The 26,143-nt window shown below is 33.1% G+C and overlaps 2 protein-coding genes across 3 annotated transcripts; one reads left to right on the top strand and one right to left on the bottom strand.

The window, feature by feature from the left end:
• Positions 1 to 14,237: 14,237 nt before the first annotated feature.
• Positions 14,238 to 20,409, bottom strand: DFL2 (Auxin-responsive GH3 family protein). 2 transcript variants are annotated; one of them, XM_028210566.2, is made up of 4 exons: positions 19,830 to 20,401; positions 19,047 to 19,148; positions 17,950 to 18,770; positions 14,238 to 15,001 (listed from the first exon to the last, which is right to left on the bottom strand). In XM_028210566.2, exons 1-4 carry the CDS (start codon positions 20,168 to 20,170, stop codon positions 14,466 to 14,468), a joined length of 1,800 nt encoding a protein of 599 aa, XP_028066367.1. In that variant the 5' UTR covers positions 20,171 to 20,401; the 3' UTR covers positions 14,238 to 14,465. The 2 variants fall into 2 exon arrangements, with proteins under 2 accessions (XP_028066367.1, XP_082739947.1); XM_082883821.1 differs by having other exon boundaries at positions 14,670 to 15,017; positions 19,830 to 20,409.
• A 788-nt stretch (positions 20,410 to 21,197) lies between these two features.
• LOC145796710 (uncharacterized) lies at positions 21,198 to 26,019 on the top strand. Its single transcript, XM_082881878.1, has 4 exons — positions 21,198 to 21,429; positions 25,098 to 25,391; positions 25,540 to 25,702; positions 25,790 to 26,019. Exons 2-4 carry the CDS (start codon positions 25,107 to 25,109, stop codon positions 25,849 to 25,851), a joined length of 510 nt encoding a protein of 169 aa, XP_082738004.1. The 5' UTR covers positions 21,198 to 21,429; positions 25,098 to 25,106; the 3' UTR covers positions 25,852 to 26,019.
• Positions 26,020 to 26,143: the final 124 nt, after the last annotated feature.

The following is a 26,143-nucleotide window of genomic DNA, read 5'->3' as shown; positions in this document are numbered from 1 at the left end:
TATTTTTTAAATAAAAATAAAGAATATTCATGTTCACATATAAATAATCGAAAAATTATTGGTTAGTTTAGGGGCGTCACGTGATCATATTCTTCACTAATCACAATTCATTATATCCTTTCATATTCCTCAATCACTTAACATAAATTCATAAATTCTAAACCTTTCACCAATCATAACACAGTTAGAACACCATCACATGATAGTAACCTAAAACCTACCCATAACTTCTTTATACAACCTACTGCCATCATGGTATATAAATGGAAATATTTTTATGGAAATATGTTTATTAATTATGCATCGGATTGGGTTGACTGCTGGACCAAGGCATAGCTAGTCCTATTTTGAGCTCCGGATAGATTTACCTTCAGCTTATCAATATAATTCGAACGATTTGTTTTGTAAACTCATAAAGAATATAATTTATGCAAGAAAAAAAAAATTATATTAATTGGACATTAATAGTCACACGATTGAATATTGATTTTTTATATGGATGACTTGTTCAATAAGCCTTACAAATTAATGATTCAAATCATCTTAAAAGGGTTTTAGATTTATTTATTTAAAATAAAAAGACAAAAAAGAAAAAAAAAAACTTAAATAGATTGTGGGGTGCTCTGAAAAGATGGTAAAAAGTTGAATTTTGACTTTTTTAGAAAGTGATTTGGAAAATTAATAAAAAGTTACTTTTGACTTTTTTGATTAATATTTATTTCTGATATCACATCACAATCAAATGACCAAACTACTTCTACCCAATTTAATAAATTTATGTTTTCACTCATATATAATCCTAAACAACATAAAAAATATAATAGTAATTTCATATGTAACTTTTTTTAAACTTTCCAAATAACTACATGGTAATAAAAACCAATCTGGCTTTTTACTTCCGAGCTGCAAAAGGCAGCTTTTAAACTTGATTCCCAAATGAGCACGTGTGTGAAACCTTACCTAACAATAGACTTTCCAAATGAGCACATGTGTGTGAAACCTTACCTAACAATAGACTTTCCACATTAAAGATGGCCATGAAACAAGTACATGTGATGAGCGTCCATAAATTGGTGATTCAGGAATTTCCAAAACTTTTCAATTCAGCTTTTAGGTTTTACTTTCGGCTTTCATAATGTCTCATGCATGTATGAACTCAAATATTATTGAAATGATTGATCCAGTAGTCACTCACTCAGCTCCTCAATTTGGAATGGCTAGGTCTATCATATCATAACAATTGATTAAGAATAATATTCGAGAGTTTTACTACAAATCTAATAATGTGAGAAATGCTATGTAAAGGTTGAGCTCACACTCCTCTCTCTATCTTTCTCTACTCTCTCTCTTTTGTCTCACTAGGACTCCATTTAGGCCATGTTTGTTTGGGTGGACATGAGCTTGGGATTGGACTAATAGTCCAATAAAATTATTAATTCGATGTTTGGTTAAACAATTGAAGTACGGACTAATTATTTTAAACTTGACTATTAGTTAAGATAGGATACATAATCCAACGGATTCGTAATCCTATGACTATTAGTCATGGGAATGCTAATCCAATCCGCCCAAACAAACATAGCTTTAGAGTTCTAGTATTAGAATTATGTATCATTATTGAATTGATTAATTAGGTTCATCTTTTGTCATTACCAATTTGTTGAGTCATGGTACAATAATTAAGCATATATATATAATCATATTTTTGGTTATTCCATAACTAGTTTCATATTTCGGTTAGGTCCCAAGTCCACATTGAATTCGGACCAATTCAGTTTCAAAATCAAGACATTTTTAACTTTTAATCATATTCTTAGAAAATAAATGAGATAAACTCATAAAGTACACAAGTAGGGGCAAATAATTTATTTTTTAAAGTTCATAATAGGCTTGTTTGGTATGGCTTATATGCTGCTTAAGAAGGTTATATATGTGATGATAACATAGGCTTGTTTTAAGAAGGTTAATAATTGATTTTTTGAATTTTTTAAAATTTTAATGAAAAAAGATATTAACCTAGCACTACTTTGCTGTTTAAATCTATAAGTTTATAGTTGTACTAAACAGGCCAACAACTTATATTTACATCTATAAATCATAATCTATTAAGATATAATTTATAATCACTTTTTTACAGTTCTATCCAACGGGTTAATAAATTGATGCAAGCATGGGCGCAGCATAGTACTACACATTATTGTTAATAAATGCCAATCTGAAAAAAATAAAGTAATTGTAGATCTTTTACTTTTTAGGCAGTGCTTTTAAAGTTTTTGGTTAGGCAGTAGTAGCAGTACTATTTTAGGGACAGACCTTCTTGTCATGGCCACAGCTTTGCCTCCATGGATGCATGCATGTCGTTTCGTGTTGTCAACCTCGTAATGGCTTCTTTTGAAACTCGATTAAAAGATAATTTTTTAATTTTTTAATTTTTAAAAATTATATCACTACGTTATTTTTTTTTCAAATTGTTCATACGATTTTGAACGTTTCATTTTGTTATATAGCATTGGTTACTAGAAGGTTTCTTAAAAGATTTAAACAAATTCATTGAAAAATTTGTTCGGTTAAAGATTCTATTTCAGAAGTTTAAGATTCAATTTTTCTCCCGTTGGTTTGTTTTTAGGCTTAGATCATTTCCACCGATGAATAAAAAATTTCATCAAATTTAAATAAAATTTTGATAAAAAATTTGATTTGATACCATTTATTCCAATGTTAAAATTATAATTTTTATTAAATTTTTTCACATCTTCAATTGTCTAACAGGATGTTCAGGATGATGCCTTGAAGGCCGTCTAGACATGAACAAAAAAATTGTCAAAATTGTTCTTGGTAGACATCCGAGAGGATATCCAACTCAACGGTAAATTTAAATTTGATGAAAGATGAAAAGCTCTCTTCATTTGATGAAAAATTAGATTTTGCCTCTATTTCATATGACTTTAGTGAAAGGGTTAGAGTGCCTCATTTAGCACCTTTTATCAAATTTCAAATTTAATGAAGCATTTAATGTTTGATTGGAAATGTTCTAAGACCATCTCCAATAGTTACTCAAATTTATTATCAAATTTGAATTTGGTGAAAAATCACTCCTTTTCTTGTATCAACGGTTTCATCAAATAGGTATCAAATCCAGAATTTTACTTTTCTTTCATCAAACTGATGATCAATATGTTTTTCATTAAATCACTGTTCATAGCCGTTTGATTTTCACCATCGGATGTGCCCCTGGATGTCCCTCCGAATGAATACCTTACCTTAAAGCAAAAATTTATGAAAAAATTACACTGACCGGCCCCGGTCGTCCAATTGGTCATTGGCGCGATCGGTCCCCTGGATGGTCACTTCAAGGCAAAAATTTGTGAGAAATTTACACGAGTTGGCCGATCAGTCAGACATCCGCCTGGTCGTCTGCTTAGTCGACTGGTGTCCTGATAAAACTTCAAAGACCTCTGTTGAAGCACTTGATATCAAGTGAAACTTTTATTCAAATTTTTACTCAAATTTAATAAAAAATTTAATACTTCATTGGAGATGCTCTAAGAAAGTGGCTTTTGGTGCCCCAATTTATATGCCTTACCCAGCCTAAGTTCTCAGTCATAATAAAAGAAAAAAATAAGAGAGATTTAACAAGGTTGGTTGAGAATTTGAATATAAAAATGAGTGACAGACTCTTGAATCTAGAAGTGATTGGTCACACACACACACATATATATACATATATATAGTATGTTTTTGGTTTTTTTAATTTATTTAAATGATTCATCTACTAAATTTGAATTTGTTTGAATTGTCCGTATTTGTGCATACCGGTCGATTACTCAGACGATCGATGCAACCCTTGTTAACCGCGATTGTCACCTCTATTGCCGGAGATCGGCTGACGACCGGCATACACAAATTCGAACGATACAGACAAGTTAAAATTTGGTAAATGTAGCATTATTTTTTTATTTTATTTTATTTTATTTTTTATTTTTTAATGGTGTTTGTTTTTGGTATTTTACCAAGTGTGATTTGAAGTGTCTTATTTATGACAAGATTCAAATGCTTGACAACGAACTATTATTGTTATGTCTAATATATCTTTGGCAATTTTTTATCAAATAATTGTCTATTATAAGATTCAATTCTATGACCAGTCTTGTCTATGATAATTTTTTTGGTACATATGCAATCATTTCAAAATTAATCTAAACTTGTGATCATGAATCATTACTATTATAGCAAATAAGAAATTCAGCAAAAATAAGAAAATTACGGAAGTACAAAAATAATTTATATAGTTAGTTCATCAACCTATGTTTAGGGGTGATAAATGTAGAGATTACAGTAAATCAATGCTCTCAAGGCAACCGTCTAGTACAAAAGCTATCCAAAAGACTAAAATCTTTGAATCCCAAAATAATCCAATGTTTACACTGAAGCAAAAAAATAATGAATTGTGTCAAAATAAACTCAAATACTGATATGTGGGCAAATCTAGTTGTGTGCAAATCAGTAATACGCATAATTTGATTGAATGTAAGGTACACCTACAATAATTACTCTGATTGGAAGGTTCCTAAACACCTTTTAACATATGTAAAACTTGCTGAATTATATATAGGTAAAGCCACGTATTTTTCTCACCTTAGATATGCTCTGTCACAGTAGGCATTGACAATTGCATATTCAAGATTTTGTACCCATTATTGGGTAGTGAGGAGAGGAGTTGACAATGGGGCATGTTAGTTAGGATATTAGACCTATATGCTCCACCCTGCCCCCTAGTAACATGGGCATAACCACCCCATGTGGACCAACTCAATATACTGAAAAATTAATGATGTGGGTATTGCTATATACATATACATGTGTTGTCTCATATCAGTCACTAAATGTAATTATCAAATGTCACATCTTATATTGTTAGGTAAAATATTAACATAATTATGATTGTGATCGATTCATAGTGTAAACTAATCAAAATAACAGAAGAAATGATGACGGTATCCAATAAATATTCCAAAAGACTAGTATTTGATGAATATGTGATGCTAAATCTTTTAGTAGTAGATTGAGACTCCATTGATAGAGTTCTTATCATTTTTAAGCATTTGGGCAGGTTCTATTGCCATGCAATGGTGATTGTTGCCAGGGCAGAGTACAATCACTCTATGCATCAAGTAGTTGTAAGCATGAGATATCATCACCACACTTTCTGTACCATCATCTGTCCACTATTTTTCTAACCATTGATTTTGGTAACAAGACAATATAAGATAAGTGTAAAATGTAAGCTGTGTCTTCTAAGAGGAGACTTAATATGACCCACATACATATTAATATTTGTAAATTATATATGTTATATATTATTTATATATTTATCCTTATATGTATATTTATCTTTTGATAATTATGGGTGATAATTGTTGAAGTTGCCTAAAATATTAAGAACTCTAAATGGTGGTTTGGCTAAGGCCTATCAATTTCCACTAATTAAGTTTCCTTGATGGAAGGAAACTAACAAGGTTTATCTGATAATGTATCTATCTGATAAGGATCCCTAACCTAGCAATTATAAATAGGCCTGTGGTTTTCCATCAATAAGGCACTCAAGTTCTGCATAGGTTAGAAGACACTTATTCATAAAGTGTGAGTAAGTGATATAATATTGAGAGGTTCAGAAGAAATACACACATCACACAACTTGATCAACAATGGCTGGAGGAGGTTAGTATAAATTTTATTCTTCTGTATATCCATACATATATGATTATATTATATGTGTATGATTTTCCTACATTGTGGTATCAGAGCTTATCTCCAAATCCATATTGATCAGTATATCTATATATATAACCGTTTATTTCTTATCATAAATCCCGAATTACCCATTTCAGAACCCAAATCAAACAACTTACCCATCGTATTCACCGCCTCAAATTACCCAGACCAACTACTAAAAGAGCCCAATACATCAATTACCATAAGATCCAAGCTCGTCGCAATTTACTTGTTCACAATTACAATTGTTTGAATCATCATCAAAATTATTTAGATCTTCTTTCTGGTTGCTAATTATTGTTTCTTGCTTAATAGATGTCTCGCCCAAGGCCTCCCTCCAAGGCTTTGGTCCCATCTTCAAGTCAACCTAATCCACTTCTTGTTCCTCCTCTTTCGGAGTCAATAACCCCGTCTCACCCTCTTGCAATGGTTAACCGTTACTAAGTTCTTGGTAACATTTATCGACCTAATTACTCATCTGCTTTGGCCTCAGACCCTTTTGCTTCTTCCAGCCAAGCAGTTTCAGTTACTCCATTCCCTGCTAACCCAGTCAGGTCATCTCGATCTAATTATACCAAATCACACACCACTAATCTATTTTATAAAGAACCTAGTCACCCCAAAGGCCAAGTTATCCCTGAAATTGCTAAATCCTATTTTGGCTCTGGATGCCATTTCATCCTCTCACATCCAGAGAAAACACTCACCTATTACAAGGATATTTTGATCCATCACCAATTAGTTTTGATTAAACCTATCTATGATCGAACCTATGCTAGCAAGGTTCTGTATCATTCTATTTACATTCATAACATTGTTTCCTTAGCTGAATGGGGTCCTTCTTATCAGTTTCGTGATTTACCTGGTCATTCTATTCAATACAATTACCATGATTACATTGATGCTTGGTTCAAGATCTTCTTGCACCAAAATGAAACTTTCAGTCACTCTTGGTTCATTTCTTTTGATCAAAAATTCAAGTCAGAATTACCTTCTTGGTTTCTGAGATGGTGGACTCATTATGGCGCCATTTCAGATATCCTCCCTGGTGATCTTATTGAACTAATTAATTATTTTGCTTCTGTTTACCCATTCACTGCTCATCAAAGAACATTTCCACTTTTGTTAATTTTTATATCCAAATACAAAATCCCTTGGATATTTAAATGGCATTATGGAATTGAAGATAATATAATCATCCGTCAACACTCAGTTAAATGGTGGGCTAAATTTAATGTGCCTCGCATATTTGAAATTGTTCAAGAAGAATTCCTCATTGATCAATGTGCTCCTACTCCTACAATTGCTAAAGCCCAGCAGAACCCAACTTCTGCATTCAGCCAAGGAAGTTAACCCAGTCTTCCTCCAATCAACCTTGGAATCCCCTCATCTAGTGGTTCCAAGCCCAATTCATCCAAGTCCAAGATTCAGCCCACAACTGATAAATCAAAGTCCAAGGCTAAGTCCAAAGCTCATGCAGTACCGGCTCAGCCCACGACTCAATCAAAGCCCAAATCAAAATCTAAATCCAAGGCTCAGTCAAAGCCCATTTCACCTCCTGCTCAACCCAAAGTCAAATCCAAAAGCAAGTCCAAATTATCCAAAGATGAAGTGCTCCAGTTAGTCCAGAAAATTATGGATCAAGGCAAAGCCCAGTCAACTAGTTCAGAAAATTCAGAAGAAATCTTCTGAAGGTTCAACTACTCAACCCATCTCATATGGAAGATCTGAGTTCCAAGATGCTCAGGACCCATATGCCTGATCAACTTAGGATTCCCTATAAATACAAATTAGCTTCAATCAATACTCTTTTGAGAAAAGCTGCCAATTTGTATTTATATTGATTCCTTTATTTACATATTCCACCGAAAGTGATGAATAGTAAAAGTTACTGTTCACTGTCACTATTCATCCAATCAACTGTTGCTAAAGCTGCTCATCTGTGCAATCACTCCACCGAAAGCAACCGACAGCATCTGTTTTATCTCATGCGCTGCCAGCTGCCTTCATCAGTCATATGCTGCTTTACTTTTCTTTTCTATATATTGTAATCAATTGTAGTCATTCAGCAATTCTTCAATTTTTCCTTTTCTTCTATTGTTGTAAGAAAAACCAGAGTGTTCTGTGTGGGAATCAATCTTCCCGTTTGTAACCTAATTAAGATCTTTGCAGTTGCTACAATTATAATTGTAAGTTATTTTCTGTGTTGTATTTTAATTACAAGTTGTATCTTAAAATGTTTTTGGTTAATTAGTGCTCTAATCCATGTTCTGCAATTTTAGTCATATTTCATTTCGTAATCCATGTTCTTCATCTATCTTGCTGCTTCCGCCTTTTGAAAATGTTTTTGGTTAATCAGTGCTCTAATCCATGTTTTGCAATTTTAGTCATATTTGATTTTGTAATCCATGTTCTTCATCTATCTTGCTGCTTCCGCCTTTTGGTATCAAAGCCTTGTTCTGTTGTATCCTGTTTCTAACTGTTTTGTTTCTTCCAATTAATCAATTCTGTTGTTTTATTGATTAATCTAGTTTTCAGTTCATCTTAATCACCCAAGAAATCGGTTTATGTTTAGCCACCTCGTTTAAGTCACCCACTTTCATTCCTTGTCCAGAGTAAGATGAATTTGACTATTTTTGCGAAATAATGGAGTATTAAATATTTCATCTTCAGTTTCAATTTCAATCGGAACACTAGATGTACTATGTCGAGAGGATTGACTATGATTAAATTTAATTTGAACAGAACCATCATTGTATTGTTGAATATCTTGGATATCTTGAATTGAGGATTGTTGTTGATTATGTTTGTAATTTTCATTGACAGTAACCCATTGATCATATATATATATATATATATATATCTCATTGACGTTCTTATAAACTCTTTTTTTTTTCCCGTCAATACCGTTCTTGCAATTGTGTAATTGTCTTCATCATGACTAGGATACAAGAATAGCTTCAGTTTTAAACTGTCTTCATCTGTGTATGTGTGTAAATGAGAATGCATGTGCACGTATGTCAAAGGGTAATTAAAGATGCAAGAATAGCTTCAGATTCTGATATAAAAAAACTATTCTGTAAATAGTTGTGGAACAATTTTTGGGTTTGTTTACAGAAATAAAATATCTTGGGACCATTATATTTGAGTTTGTTTTATGTTCTGTTAAAGGTTATATAGTGCCGAATTTATAAGATGATTAAGCAGCCACATCATCTTAAATTATTGTTATGTGTATAAAGTTAGAAAATAATTATATTAGATGACATCTTATTACTTGCATTTAAATTAGTAAAATTAATTATTTTACCCACAGGAAGATAATTGTTTATTAATTTATTTGGAATAAGATAGTAAGTTAAATATCAAAATAAAAAATTTTCTATGTCCACAGATAATGGAATTATTTTATTTTGTGAGAGATATTTACTAGTCGTATTAATAAAGTTAAGTAGATTCGATGCAAGTTGCAATCTTTATTCACAGGGAGATTAGAATTTACTTTATTTTTCATTTTTTCCGTAGCATGATTTGTTCTTGGTTGTTGCAGTCATTCCTACTACATTATTGAGTTTTGAATCATCTCATATTCCATTTTTGAGTGGTGAAAATTTTTCAGACTAGAAAGATAAGATTCTTTTGACTTTGGGGTGCATGGACCTTGACTTGGCGCTTTGTGTGAACGAATCACCTGTTCCCACGGAATCAAGTACGCTAGCTGAGAGGTCTTCTTATGAGCGGTGGGAGCGATCTAATCGCTTATGTTTAATGCTCATCAAGTCCTATATCAATAAGGGCATTAGGGGTTCAATCCTTGACTGCGACAAGGTTAAGGTCTTCATGAAGGCTATTGAAGAGCAATTTGTGACATCTGATAAGGCATTAGCCAACACCCTAATGAAGAAGCTTTCAGGCATGAGACTTAATGGTTCTAAAGGTGTGCGTGAACACATTATGGAAATGTGGACATTGCAGCTCAACTTAAAACATTGGAGATAGAGATTTCTGAGTCGTTCTTAGTACATTTTATCCTTAACTCTCTTCCTATGGAATATAGTGCTTTCAAAATTTCCTATAACACACAGAATGAGAAATGGTCAATAAATGAACTTTTGGCCATGTGTGTTCAAGAGGAAGAGAGATTGAAGCATGAAAAACTAGAGACTGCCAATCTTGCATTTCATGGAAAAGGAAAGGCCGAAAGGACAAAACTGTTTCACAACAGAAAGTGCAAATGAAGCGTTATGGCAATAAAGGTGAATGCTTCTTTTGTAAGAAAAAAGAACACATGAAGAAGGATTGTCCTAAGTACAAGAAATGGCTCGAGAAAAAAGGTAATCTATTCTGTCTTGTGTGTTATGAATCTAACTTTGTTAAAATTCCTGATAATACATGGTGGATTGATTCTGGTTCTACAATTCATGTTGCCAATACTGCGCAGGGCTTTCTCAGCCTAAGGAAACCGACAACAAGTGAACAAGACATCTATTCGGGAAATGGGATACGTTCACATGTAGAGGTTGTGGGAACTTTTAGACTGATTTTAAATTCTGGCTTTGTTTTGGATCTTAAAAACACTTTTTATGTTCCATCATTTTCTAGAAATTTAGTTTCGATTTCAAAATTAGTACCTTTTGGATATACATTTAATTTTGTTAGTTCTAGTTTCAATTTATTGAAAATAATGCTATTATTGGCAATGGTTTTTTAACTGATGGTTTATATAAATTTGATTTGGATCTTTCATATGAAAATAGTCTTTTAACCTTACATAGTGGAATTGGCATAAAGAGAAGTATTACCAATGAGAACTCCTCTATGTTATGACATAGAAGATTAAGACATATCTTAATGGAAAGAATAAAAAGATTAGTAAATGATGGAGTTTTAATTTTTTTTTGATTTTACTAATTTTGGTACTTGTGTGGATTGCATTAAGGGAAAGCAAACCAACAATTCCACTAAAGGTGTCAAAAGAAGTTCTAATATTCTTGAGATCATACACACAGAACTTTGTGGACCATTTACTCCACCTTGTTTCAATGATCAGAGATATTTTATCTCATTTATTGATGATCATACACGATATATGTATCTCTATCTTTTATTTGATAAGGTTAAGGCACTTGATGCTTTTAAAGCCTATAAAGCAGAGGTAGAAAAACAAACAGAAAAGAGCATTAAAATCGTGAGATCAGATAGAGGTGGAGAATATTATTGAAGGTACACAGAATCCGGACAAATACCTGGTCCATTTGCTTTGTTGCTTAAATAAGAAGGAATAATTGCCCAATATTCAATGCCTGGTACACCACAACAAAATGGTGTAGCTGAAAGGAGGAACTGTACACTTATGGACATGGTAAAGAGCATGTTTAGTTATTCCAATGTTCCCATAAATTTGTGGAGTGAAGCTTTGAAAACCGCTGTGTATGTCTTAAATCAGGTTCCATCTAAAGTTGTTCCTAAAACACCTTTTGAATTACGAAAATGATGGAAACCAAGTTTGAGACATTTGCACATATGGGGTTGTCCAGTTGAGGTAAGGGTTTATAATCCACACTTAAAGAAATTGGACCCAAGAACAGTTAGTGATTTTTGTATTGGCTACGCTGAAAACTCTAAAGGTTTCAAATTTTATTGCCCTTCACACACACTTAAAATTGTTGAGGCTAGAAATGCAAAATTTCTTGAGGATCATGAGTCAAGTGGGAGTGGTTTTTCTCGTGTCATAGAATTCGAGGAAATAAGGGACCCTATTGAGAAACCAATTGAGGAATTGGTTGTTGCTCCAAGTGTTATTCCAAATATCATTGAAGAATCACCAATACAAGAACAACTGATCCATGAGGAACAAATCAATACAGAACCTCTTATTCAAAATTTAAATGAACCAATAAGAGTAAGGAGATCCACAAGAGAAAAGAAATCAGCTATTTCTAGTGATTACCTTGTATGTCTACAAGAATCTGACTTTGATGTTGGACCTAAAGCTGATCCTAGTTCATTTTCACAAGCCATGAATGTAATTAATTCCAATTTATGGTATGATGCCATGAAAGAAGAGATGAAATCAATGGCCACAAACAAAGTTTGGGATCTTGTTGAGTTACCAAAAGAGGCTAAGGCCATTGGCTGTAAATGGGTCTATAAGACCAAAAGGAATTCTTCTGGTAACATTGAACGATATAAAGCCAGACTTGTAGCCAAAGATTTTACTTAAAAAGAAGGAATTGGTTACTATGAGACCTTTTCTCTGGTTTCTAAGAAAGACTCATTTCGAATAATCATGGCTTTAGTAGCTCATTTTGATTTAGAGTTACACCAAATGGATATGAAAACAACTTTTCTTAATGGGGATCTTGAAGAAGAGGTATACATGGTTCAGCCTGAGGGATTTTCCTCAAAGGATAATCACTTGGTTTGTAAGTTAAAGAAATCTATGTATGGACTTAAACAGGCCTCCCGCCAATGGTATTTAAAATTTCACAACATTATTACTTTATTCGGGTTTACGGAGAACATTGTTGATACTTGTATATACCTTAAGGTTAGTGGAAATAAATACATATTCTTAGTCCTGTATGTAGATGACATTCTACTTGCGAATAGTGATTTGGGTTTGCTACAACGAAAGAATTTCTTTCTAAAAACTTTGAAATGAAGGATATGGGTGAAACCTTATATGTCATTGGCATAGAGATTCACAGAGATAGATCTTGTAGAACATTGGGACTATCTCAGAAGGTTTACATTGAAAAGGTTTTGGAAAAATTTAACATGAAGTCTTGTTCACCTTCTGTAGCACCTATTGTCAAAGGAGACAAATTTAGTCTAAATCAATCACCATAAAATGATTTGGAGAAAGAACAGATGAAAAATATACCTTATGCATCTGCGATAGGTAGTCTCATATATGCTCAGGTTTGTACAAGACCTGATGTTGGGTTTGTGGTAGGAATGTTAGGCAGATATCAAAGTAATCCAGGCATTGAACACTGGAAAGCTGCTAAAAAGGTTATGAGGTATTTGCAAGGAACTAAGGACTACAAGCTTACATACAGACATGCAGATTCACTAGAGGTGATTGGATATTCAGATTCAGATTTTGCTGGATGTTCCGACACTAGAAGATCTACTTCAGGATATATATTTCTTCTTGCTGGAAGAGCTGTATCTTGGAGAAGCATCAAGCAGTCCATAACTGCTTCGTCTACTATGCAAGCGGAATTTGTTGCATGCTATGAAGCTACAACACAAGCCTTATGGTTAAGAAATTTTATCACAAGACTAAGGATTATTGATTTCATATCAAGACCACTAAGGATTTACTGTGATAATTCGATTGCAGTTTTCTTTTCTAAAAACAATAAAAGTGGCAGCCGAAATAAACATATTGACATAAAGTATCTTGTTGTTAGAGAGAAAGTCAAGATGCAAGAAATTGCTATTGAGCACATCGACACTGAGCTGATAGTTGCAGATCCCATGACAAAAGGATTGTCGGCTAAAGTACACAATGATCATGTGGTTCATATGGGACTAACTAGCTCTTTTGATGTATGAAATTACTTTCTCATTTTGAGGGATTCACTATTAAAAATAATATTTATTTAGAATAAATACATGACCTTTGATTGTGCACTTAAAGTATTTGTCATGTTTGTTATCCATTGGGATAAGTAAAGTATTACCCAAATGGCTATTTATTAGTCATTTGTAAATTAAAGTATTTTATTTAGTACTCATTGAAAAGTGTCATACATTGTAATTTATAGAAGGAAATGTCCATTAAATGGGGCATAATCGCTATGATTCGTGTAGTAACACTTAGCAATGGAGTGTGAAGATTTCAATATTAAAGTTTAGGCAAAGTTTAATGGCCATAATTCAGTACATATCACCCAATAAAATATTTATATGATTTGTGGACCAAGTGGGAGAATGTAAGCTGCGTCTCCTAAGAGGAGACTTAATGTGGCCCACATACATATTAATATTTGTAAATTATATATATATATATTATATATTATTTATATATTTATCCTTATATGTTTATTTATCTTTTGATAATTATAGGTGATAATTATTGAAGTTGCCTAAAATATCAAGAACTCTAAATGGTGGTTTGGCTAAGACCTATCAATTTCCACTAATTAAGTTTCCAGGAAACTAACAAGGTTTATTTGATAATGTATCTATCTGATAAGGGTCCCTAACGTAGCAGTTATAAATAGGCCCGTAGTTTTCCATCAATGAGGCCTTCAAGTTCTGCATAGGTTAGAAGACACTTATTTATAAAGTGTGAAGTGAGTGATATAATATTGAGAGGTTCAGAAGAAATACACACATCACACAACTTGATCAATAATGACTAAAAGAGGTTAATATAAATTTTATTCCACTTATATTTTATGTGTATGATTTTCCTACATTATAAAATAAAAAATAAGACAAATGATTCGTACTCTTAGAAATATGATTGTCATAAAATCTTCCCAACCCGAAACCAATGTTATTGGAAATTTCGGAACTTAATAATGGAACAACAATTATTCAAAAGGCATGATTACGTAATCTTGCTAACACACCCCTTCGCCATAGAACAACATCTAAAAACAGTGTTAAAATTAAAAGAGTGTTACAAAAAAAGTAAACTTGTTAGCACAAACACACACACCACATAATCGATCTCAAGAGTATGCAGTACTGCGAAACCTATTGATAGTGCAAGCATTGAGAATCCTAAGAAGGACTTGATTGCTTGTACACCTAGGGGTCTTGAACTGGCTCATTGCAGCCCCATTCCCAATAAAATACTCTAAAATCTTCTTAAAAGTTCCTCTCTCCACAATGCAGAGCTCCAGAGGGCCAATCGAGTTAGTTCTTCTCGACACAACGTAACCATGATCCACGAAAGCCGCGTCCATTTCTCTGCAGCATTCGCTTAAAACACGGTCCTCCACGTCTTCCTTGATCTCCCAGTAAATCACGTAGTGACCGGGTTGGTTTGCCACATTGGCATGGCTCGTGAAGTCGACTAGGTCAGCTCTTGCCTTGCTCAGGATTTGGCAGCCCCTCTCTACTACTTGTTGGAGGTCTTTTTCGGTGTTTTTGTCTATGTTTACTGTTAGGATTAGCTTCCTCCTGCAAATAAAGTTGAGTTTGGGGGTTCCTCTGTAAAATCCTGCAACTTCTACTACATCTCCTAATCTGTACCGGTAGAGCCCTGAAAAATTGTAGGACTTGGGAGAGGGTTAGTCGAAGAGCATTGATATAGACTTCGAAAAAATACTTTGAATTTTATTCAGAATTAAAAATTTGGATAAAATTAATTCTACTATGTGACACAAAATATATTAATTTTAAATTTACACTCTAAATTTTATTTTTATGGTAAAATTCTAAATAAATTTTCACATTAGTTAGAATTATTATTTCATGTCAGGACCGAACACACCCCTAGTGCTGTTTAGCCCCACACACTCGATTCCTAATAAAACTTGTATACAAAAATTAAATTTTTTTTTAACTTTTTAGCCAATAGTTTGACAAGTTAAAAAACAATATTAGGAAATTTAACTACTTGAATCAAAATTATTCTGAATTTTATTCACACTACATTAAGCCTCCGTTTGGGAAGTGGGTTGGCTTTTTGACTTTTTGGTTTTTTTGGCTATTTTAGCCTGGGCTTAAAAGCTTGGTTTGGGAAGGGCTTTTTGGCTTTTTGGCTTTTTTGAGTTTTTTTGTGAAAGAAGAATGTAATGATTATGGGTTGGATGTGATGTTTTGTTTGTTATGGCTAAAATAGCCTATTTTGTTTTTTGTGGCTAAAATAGCCAAAAAAGCCCAAACCATGGCTTCCCAAACGAAGCCTTAAGTTTAAAAAAATTAGCCTAGTAACTAAATATAAGCCTATAAAAAGATTTTTTTACTTGATTCATATATAATATTACAATAAATTCAATGAATTACAATTATAATTAGATCAAATACAATATAAGGAAAATCCTAAGTGAGAGAGAAAATCTCAATAAATATACTAAAAAGGAAAAATAATGTTTAAAAAACTAATTTGTTTGGCATATTTTTATCTTTTTAAACTTTTCTAATAACTTTTTAACGTGACAAAAAGTAAATTTTCTTAAAGACAATGAGTTAATTTTTTACACAAATAAAAAAGTTACTACAGCTAGCTAGTATCCACCAAAAAAAAAAAAAAACTGAACATAATAATTAATAAATAATAATAAGGTACAGATAATTATTAGGAACATTAATATTAAGAAAAATTAAATTTTATTAGAGATTCATAAAAAAATTATATTTTTAATTATTAATATTTATAAAATTTATCACTTTTTTATAATTATTTTTTAAAATTACGCTGAGATTTTCCGCATCATTATTACTTTGGTTTGGAGTCAGTCCACGTATTCGAAGTTTCTTAACTAACTTTCCTGAATGGTCCACGTGGAAAGCAGATTAGATTTGGTCTAGATATTTTTTTTTTTTTTGAGCTGATTGGTCTAGATATTTTGGCATTCAAATAAACCATGGTCCAACTCGAAATTGTAGGGGTGAGCATGGTCCGGATTGGATCGGATTGGGATAAAACGAGGACCAATCCGTTATTTACGGTTCCTGAAAAATTGGAACCAATCCAATCCGTTTAAATTATGGAACCAATCCGAACCAATCTATTTAAATACGGATTGGATCGGTTTAGGACCACGGATTCACATAATTAAATAACAAAAATATATATATATAACACTTGAATTTCATAAAAATATAAACATAACGCTATATTAGTTCCATAATAACAATATGTTTTCTATAATAACGATAAGAAAACTGGTTTCACCATAAGTATTTAGACCATTGCAAATTAAAACTTAAAACTAACAAACAAAAGTAATAAAAGAAGATATTATACGGTTTTAGGTTTGAGTTTAGATTTTATATAGAATAAGAGAAGATACTATGGGGGAGGTTGTATAATAAAAATATAGACTATTTGTATACGGTCCGGATCGGTTCCAATCCGAAACCGTGGGATTCAATCCGGAACCAATCCGTGAACTACGGATTTTTAATTCTTCAATCCGGAACCGAACTGCGGATTCAAAAAACCAATCCAAACCTATCGGATTGGACTGGATTGGATTACGGATTTCACGGATTCCTTACTCAGCCCTACGAAATTGGCATGTTGTAGACTAAAGCAGCAAGCTGTACGAGCATATACATTATTGATGTCCAAGACTTACAAACTCAACCCAAAAAATAAAATAAATTAAAATTAAAAATTGTCACAAAAATAAAATATATAATATAAATTTAAATTTAGTGTATGCCTGGCTCAGTTATCTATTTTGTATACATATACTATTATCTCAAAAGTTATGAAGTGAGTCTTTACGGAAGGTAAAAATTAATTATGGAGGGTTTGTTTGTATTGAGCAATTTACTTCTTTTTTCATAATGAGCTATTTGTTGTACTTCTTGTTACACTACACTAGAGTATAATTGTTCAATTTAATATAATTTTTTCATATTTATAATTAAAAAATTAATTAAATATAATATAGTGCGAGTTACATCCTCATATTTGTGAGGTAAATACAATTTTGCACCCTTTTATATTATATCAAATCTCATTTTGATTTCTTAAGTTTCAATTATAACACTAAATTCTTTACATTTTCGGTCAACTTATAAAGTGACTTTACATTTTCGGTCAACTTATAAAGTGAGTATTTTAGTGTTAAAGTGCTTAACGGAAATTGTTAAGTAACCCTTACATGAGACATCTTTGAGGGTAAAAGAATCATTTTCTTCCCTTACTATTTTTTTAAACCACCACCCACCGAGCACCGACCACTGCTTCCCTGCTGCTTCCCACAATTTTCTTGTATCCCACAAATAACCCATTTCCTTCTGTTCCTTACATTTTTCTCTCATCCCCACCTTTTCCCCACAATCCACCACATATTCTATTTTCTAATTTTTTTTTTTTTTGTCATAAAAGAAATTGAAACAATCGGAAAGCTAAAAGTACTCATGAGTTACCTCTAATAATGATAGGTAAAACTATATCTGTGTTAATGAGATCTAACACTGGAAGTTTCAAGACATGAATTGAAAATGAAAAGTTTCTTAAATTTTACATACCTGTGAAAGTAGTTAGGACAATTTCATACTGCTGTCCAACTTTAACTCCAGACAATGGTCCTATCTCACCTTCTATGAAGTCATCAGCTACTGAACTAACATCTTCGTTCTGTCGATACAGCGGTATGAACTCAAAATATGAAAAACTTGGCATCACCGCGAAAGTAACATTCTCCGGTGGAGATGAAGGATCTAAATTCACCCCAATCCAACTCTCTGTTGATCCATAATCAGCGCTCACCAATGCCAAATCCCCGGCATAGTGCCTTAACTTTTTCAAGTATGGTTGCATTGAACCTGTCATTATAGAATACACATACTTTGCATTTGGCCATAGCTTTGGAATCAAACCAAACCAGTCTCCCCCTTCTAACTCCTCGCAAATCGCTTCAATCCGCGAAGCCAAACATGGGTCCGGTGAGACTATATCCAAGACTGCTTTTCGCACTTTGGGTATGGTGATTTTGGAGCTGAGAGTGCCTTCTCTGATATCATTGCAAATGTCTTTCCAAACCTCTTCAAACGATCTGAAGGCTTGGACTATGCTGTATGCAAAAGTTGAGGTGATGAATTCGACTTGAGTAGAGAAGAATAGGCCGAGAAAGAGGTGACAGTAAGTGGATTGTTTGTAGTCTCCACTTGAAATGACTTCAACTGGGCTGCAAGTGAATGATCTTGTTTGTTCTTGCTTGATCTTGAACTCTTCACTTGCATAGTAGTGAGTTGTTGCTGTTCCAGCTGTTAAACCACCCTTTGTTTTGAACTGTTTACTGCTGTATATGAACTCTAGGATCCTTCCTCCTTCCCTTATTGGGTAAACCCTAGGCCCAACATTCAAGCAAAATAGTTTCATAGTTAAGTCAAAGAAACAACTTCATAATAAAGAGAGATGGAAAAGTTAAAAGAAAAAAGAGTAACTAATGTTGAAGTACGCAAAAAATCATCACAGAATGATATGATTGACTGTTGATTTTATCATTTTAAAAACAAAAACATCGTCATAATGGTTTAAAATTAAAAAAATGTAACTATCTCATTCTTATCGTGAATTCTATACAAAAATAGATTTTAGGAGTTTGAGAGAGAGAGGGTTGAACCTTGATCTATAAGCTGCAGCCAACCTAAAAATTTGAAGAGTGGTCATGGCGCTGTGTCGAGTAAAAGGAACATACTTCTGTCGCCCTTCTGTGGTTCCAGAACTAGAAAAAAGAACCATTATGTAATGCACCATTGAAATCATCCAGAAAAGTATTAAAACAAACAAACACACCCTTTTGTAAAATGAATTACTCCTTGCTGGTTTCCTTTCAAATCAATGGTGAACCAATTTATATTTTTTTTAATGTTAATCTTTCAATATATGAAGCATGGACATCTACTTGGTTCTTGTGCACCAAACTAACAAAATAGATAGGATCGAACAACTATGAAGTGTCTTAACAGATTAGAAACACAATGAAAAAAAAAAAAGGAGATCCAAAAAAACCTAAAACCAAATACTCGCTTTCTCTCCTCTCTTAGTTACTTTGATTAGTTACTTGTTTAACACATAGAGACCATGGGTTGATCTTGTGAATGAAGAATTTTTTATTTTATCGAGTATGATGCTCGAGTTATAGTCTCATCACTGTGTGATGCAGTTTCTCTTTATACTATTCCTCTCCTACTGCCTTTTTCAACACTCCTGAATTCGAGTCTCATCTCATCACTGCATAATGCAGAGTTCTTCTTCCGTTATTTCACTCCTACAGGGTTTTTTTTTTTATTTTTTAATTTTAATTTTTTTAATTAAAAAAAAAAAAAAAAAAACTCATTGATAGCTAGTGAAAGTTGAAGCTTTGATTGAAAAACTAATGGGAGAAGAGGTACCTATGCCATACCTTAAGGAGAGAGTAGTGATGGGTTGTTGAGTGAGCAAAGGAGAGGTGTCTCCATCAGCTATTCTGTGAATGTAAGGCTCCAAATCTGCATGGGAAGCAATAGGTACCAAAGAAGTGTAAAGTGATTCCAATGCATTTGCATCCATGTCTTGTACATTTTTTATGCACCCCAACCATTTCTTCAAGTACTCCACACCATAATTCAGTTCAAGAATCCGGCGAAGTGTGTGGGTCTGAACGAAACCCGCGTTCTCTGCAACGTCTTCGAACCATCTGATAACGTCATAGTCTCCTCCTCCTCCATTGCTCTTGTTACTCAAAGGCATAGCTACTGGTTCCATCTCTCTCTCTCTCTCTCTCTCTCTCTCTAGAGAGATTTGGAGAAGGAGGGGAAGGAGTCCACTTGATGGAAATATCCTCAACTCTTTGGTTAATTGGTTATATCCTGAGGGATTTGTCCGAGTGAAAGCTCAGGAACCATTCTTCTAAAATTAATTCAGAAGCACCATTGAAGTGTTGGTACGATGGTATGTAGACCACACATGTCTTTGGCTATCATTTTTGATGAGAGAGAGAGAAAGAGAGAGAGATTCTTTCATAATAAGCGATGGATACGAATGCAGTAGGGGACCAAAGCTCACCATGTTTGACAGCTCTGAACCACTTGAGGATTTCCTACCCTTCATAGGCCGATCCCTCCAAAATTAATGTTGGTCAAAATATCAGAAAAAATTATATTTTATTAATAAATAATGTAAAAAAAAATGAGATAGAAATAGATCAGGTTAAGGTATGGATATCTCGTTTTCTTTAAGGAGATTAAGCCCACTGCGGTAGGAAGAACCCCAATACCGACACTACAACAAAAATAGTCTTTAGAGACGAAAACTAATGATGAAAATTTTTTTTGTCACGATAAACGTATCTTTTAATGACGAAAATCATATTTCGTCTCCAAATGTACCATTTTTGGAGACAAAAATAAAATTTCGTCACCAATCTAAATCATAATAAAAAAATTAGGTGACGAAATTATTTTTCGTCATTATTTATAATTTTTTTTGTCACCAAATATTTTCCCGCTAATATTTTCAGAGGGCGCCAAAATTTGGAGACTTTTAGTGACGAAAAAATTAGTCACTAATTATAAAATTATTAATGATGAATATATTTTTGTCACCAATAATTTTTAATATTTTAATATTATTTAGTGACAAAACGATTTTTGTGGCCAATATTTCTATTTTTGGTGAAGAAATAATTTTGTCACTAATTAATAATTTAGTTACTAAATATTTAGGGGAAAAAAAAATGTTTTGGCGCCTCAAACACCCACAATAATTTATCGGCTCAAACCTATTTCACACACACACACACACACACACACACACACACACAGAGGCGACGCCGCTGCTCACTCTCCTCATCGATTCAGACACAGATTCATCGCCGATCGGCTCACTCTGCTCACCGCCGTCACCCTCTCCTCACCGCCGCTGATCTGTTAGCTTCTCCTCTCCTCACCGCCCCTCGCTACTGTGCCGATCTAGCCTCTCCTTCCCTTGCCGATCTCATCTCCTCTTCTCACTGCCGCTGATCTGTTAGTCTCTCTCTCTCTCGTTGCTCTTTTCTCTCGATGCTCTCTCTTTCTCTCTTTTCTTTTGCTACTCTGTGTTCTGTATACATTATATTGTTATACATATAATATATATATATATATATATGTATCCTGCTCTATTTTATTTATAATTAGATTCTGAATATAATTAGATTCTGAATATGAACCTTGTAATTTGATTAAGACATGAACCTTGTAATTTGATATTTTATAAAAAATAAATTTCTTCTTGGACAATATGAACCTTGTAATTTGATTAAGATACTGTGAAAGTAAATTAAAGTATTGTTTCTGGAGGGGAAAGATTTAGGTTTAATTTCTCCATCCTAATTCTTTCTTTAGTTACTTTTTTGTATTCTTTCTGATTGTAATTCGAATCGGAGTTTTGGTAATGACTGAACATTTAAGATTTGTATGATTATGAACCACATGAGAAGAAAAAGACCTTTGCTGTTCAAGTAGTTATTTGAATTGCATGAAATATCATGCATTCCATTTAGCCCAATATTGAAGTTATTGACACAGTCATGATTTTCTTTTTTATTATAAATTGGGATGTAAGATTTTGAGATTAAGTAATTATCTTTTTAGTAATAGAATTCAGAGAAATATATAAAATATTATTCTTGTTTTCTTTGTGTTTTTCGTTCATTTCATACACATCTCTACATCAGCTATAGAGTGCCTAATTTGTCATGAATTGCATTTGAAACTTTGGGATATAAGAGGCTAAGTGGAAAATAGTACAAGCTTGGATCATGTAACCCCAAGGAGATGGATGGACACCAATACATATAGATATAGATATAGATATAGAGACAGACATATCAAAGGGGGTTGGAAAGCAAGATTGTGTTTTTTTTTTTTTTTTTATTGAAGAAACATACTGTGAATTATTAATTGAGCCCAGTTTTGTTGTGCAACATGGCCAATCAGATTTGATATTGTAATGCTGAGTTCTTTGGAGTTTTCAGAACCTCATTGACATCACAAAAATTCAAATTTTTACTTATTGCATATTCCTCCATTTTCTTGACAACAATTCAACTAGGAAATTTAGTTTTGTAATAATAATACTTTTGAACTTTGTAGAATCATTCATCATTTTCTTTTTCAAATTTATGAGTCCCACATATCTAACCATGTTTTCTTGCCCTAATTCAAAACTTCTATTTTGGTGTCACTGGTACGTATCTATGAAGGTTTCAATTAATGCCAAGACTCAATAGTGCTTCAAGAGAGAAAACAAAGGTATTGTTGACGTCCAATTTAATTGCTTTATTTACATATATGTTATGAATTCGTATAAACATGTTATTGATTGCTTTAACCATCTGGTGTGGTGGCTTTGGGGAGCTGTAATAGAAAGGTGATGGTGGTGTCAGATGCTACATGTGTAGCTAACAAACATATTGCCAAGGCACATAGTGCCATTGGCAAAGAAGTGGCCATTTTCAGATGCACTTCTTAGGCTTTGTTTGTAATACCCAAAACTACTACTACTTGATACTTCTAGAAAGGGAATGTTAACCCTTTTTATAGCCCTTCAATCAGTGTAGGTATTTGTTTAGTAGTTGATTGAAGCTTTCTCCCTCTTAACAAATTATATTACTTTAACAATTGGACGTGGGTTCCCACTACCTATATATTTTGTGTACAAAGCGAATAAACACTGAATATGGGCAATGTGCTGGAATTGAAGAGGAGATTTGACCAGTTCTAATTTGGGGTTACATAATAAAAAACTTGCCAATTAGTTGACATTGAGTGAGCCCTGGCTGCAACTGTCTGAAATGTGACATGGTAGGAAGTGATTTTAGTTTTGTAATATATGTATTTATATAAATGGACAAGTTATGTATGACATGTATACTTGTCAAGAAAAAAGAAACACAGGTTTTGTTTGTAGAACACATGAAAGATTATATGCACATGCACAGGTTCTATAAACCGACCCTCTGTTCTATGTTCATTTTGCAGGGAATTTCTTTCCTTGAGTCCTTTTTAGGGTGTAAAAATGGAGTGAAAGCAATCACCGCATTGTGTCCTCCAAAGCCGAATGAGTTAGAGATAGCTATTACAAATAAAGAATAACATGATAGATTAGTTGAAAACATACGTTTGTGGGAGAAAAGGAGCTATATGTTTCATATTGTTTAGAGAAAATCCTATTGTAATGCATTATCATTTTGTTTCTTTGGTTCATGTTTTAAAAATTGACATGTGTAATGTGTGGTTGATGGTATTGTGTGTTCAAATTTGAAAGCAACTTGTAGGATGAGTAATTCACTTGCTCTCTCTCACACACACATACATAACATCAACGGGAATATCACAAGTGAATTTACCCATTTTTAAAGTTATAATATGTTTCTGGTAACATAGTATGTATATATTAAAAATTTGTCTTTTTACTTTATTTTAAAACTCTTCAAGGCTGCTTCAAATTTCAAATCTTGCAATTCTCAAAAGCCCATGTTCTTCCACAACCATATATCAACAATAATGATTTTTTTTTATTGATAAGTGGAGTTAATTAAAAAAAATGCAATAAATCATCAGAGGAGTTGATCATAAAACGTTTAAGTAATATTTGAAGGTTCAACTTGTTACACTTTGTCTCTCGGATTATGATTATTTAGATTCAAATTGTTATAAGCGTATGAGTTTGTGAGCAATATAGCAGTCAGCTGCAGCTGCTGTAGTATTAGCTACTCTGTCTGTGGACTGTGATCTGGGCTGCAGCTGGCTGCTGTTTGCTGCTGTGTCTGTGGACTTTGGCCTTGGCTGCAGCTGACTGTTGTGGCTGCTGCTGCTGCTCTGCCTGTGGCTACACTGCTGCTCTGCCTTATCAAAAGATCCCATTGTTTAGAATTATGGAGCAACTTGATAGTTTTAGAATTATGGAGCTGCTACTGCTCTGCCTGAGCTGCTGCTGCTGCTGCTGCTGCTGCTTTGCCTTATTGTTATAAGAGATAGAAGGTGACTCATTTGTAGGATAAATATAGCTTCCATATTCTTCATTCAACATATGATCATGGTCATGGCGTATTTGTACTATTACTACCACTGTTGTAAGGTTTCTCTGCATACTCTACCATATCTAAGCTGTTTTTCAAAACAAAAAAATGAAAATAAGTGCATATTTATTCTATTTCAAAATCAAGTTTAGTTAAAAAGTAATAAAATTCTATACATCGATATAGCAAAAAATAAATAAAAATACAAATATGGTTAGGATGTCTATGAAAAAATATTTTTAGAATTTGCAATATTGCATAATGTATAACAATTAGAAAATCAAATGTAATATATGATTAATGCAAGACATAATTATGTTAAGCATCAATGATCATCAATCCTAATTGGATTTAAAATATATGCAATACAGGAACATCACCTCTTTTAAGAAGAGGATCTTTTGTCTTGATTTTTTTTCCATGGAAACCTTCACTACTCTACAATATGATTTAAAATTTTTGCGTGAAATATTAATTCAAGGGATTGGAACTTCCTTGTTATGAAATATTTCGAGTTAAAATATATGCATTACAATTCGAAACATTGGAATTATGTTTTTCTTCTTTTATTTAATGGTGAATAATTATATTGTCTATATTTTCCAATTAAAGTTGAATTATGTTATATAGTTGTAGAAAATGGTCAAAGGAAAAAGACAATGGCTGAAACCAGGTGATTTGAGAACTAAGAAGCTAACAGAATATGAGAAACAAAGAAATAAGCGAATCAAGAAGAACTATGAGGTAATGAACAATCTTGGAGTGAAGAATATTACAAATTCTTTGATGAGTGTGGTTCAGCCCAAATGTGCAAATGCAAAGGAAAAGGGAATTAGGGTTGAGGTAGATGATGATGATGAGTATAATCCGTCAGAGAGTGAGAACGATAGTGATAACGAGTCATTGGGTTCCTTTTATCGCAAGGTATTATATACATTATTTTATATTTGTGTGTGAACATATCATTTACTAATTAAATATCTTCTTCATATATCTTAAACATTATATCTTTTTTAAAATATATTTTAACTGTGTTAAATATCTTCTTTACTATTCGATTATGTTATTTCAGGAACAAGAGATGCCACCGGGGTTACGTTTACAGCCTTATTCGAGGCCATTAACTCCCACCCCAGAAGAAGGGATGGATCCCCCACGTCAAGAGATTGGTACCCAACCCTTACCACCTCATAATGTGCAACCTGTGCATGAGGTGACTGCATCTAGTAGTGTTGGTAAGTTTGCAAAGTTGTTTATATTTAATTTAAGGTCTAACTTGCATTTGTTTACTTATTAACTCAATTAACATTATGTCCTTACAGCATCACATGACAGACGTGGTCGTGGTCCAACACGCGGCATACAAACCCAACGCATTGTCTAGAAAAATGGAAAGATGTTGGTTCCTGTACCTGAACATTTCCGTGCGCCAGTGGGAGATCAAGCCTCTAAGTTGGCCTCCAAGATTGGCATAGAGGTTCGAACGCAATTACCAGACTTGAGCATTTATAGGTGAAATAAGGTTCACGATGCTGATAAGAAGCCGATGATCCAACGCTTGGAGGTAATTATTGTCAAGTAAAAGAGGCATGACACATGAAAATTGAAATTGAAATTGAAATTGAAATTGAAATTACATGGTAATTATTGTGTGAAAGAAATACTCTCTTTGTTAG

Source organism: Camellia sinensis, chromosome 8 (assembly GCF_055761805.1).
Source record: "Camellia sinensis isolate YWXY chromosome 8, ASM5576180v1, whole genome shotgun sequence".
Classification (NCBI taxonomy): Eukaryota; Viridiplantae; Streptophyta; class Magnoliopsida; order Ericales; family Theaceae; genus Camellia; species Camellia sinensis.
This window is presented reverse-complemented; position numbering and strand designations above follow the sequence as displayed.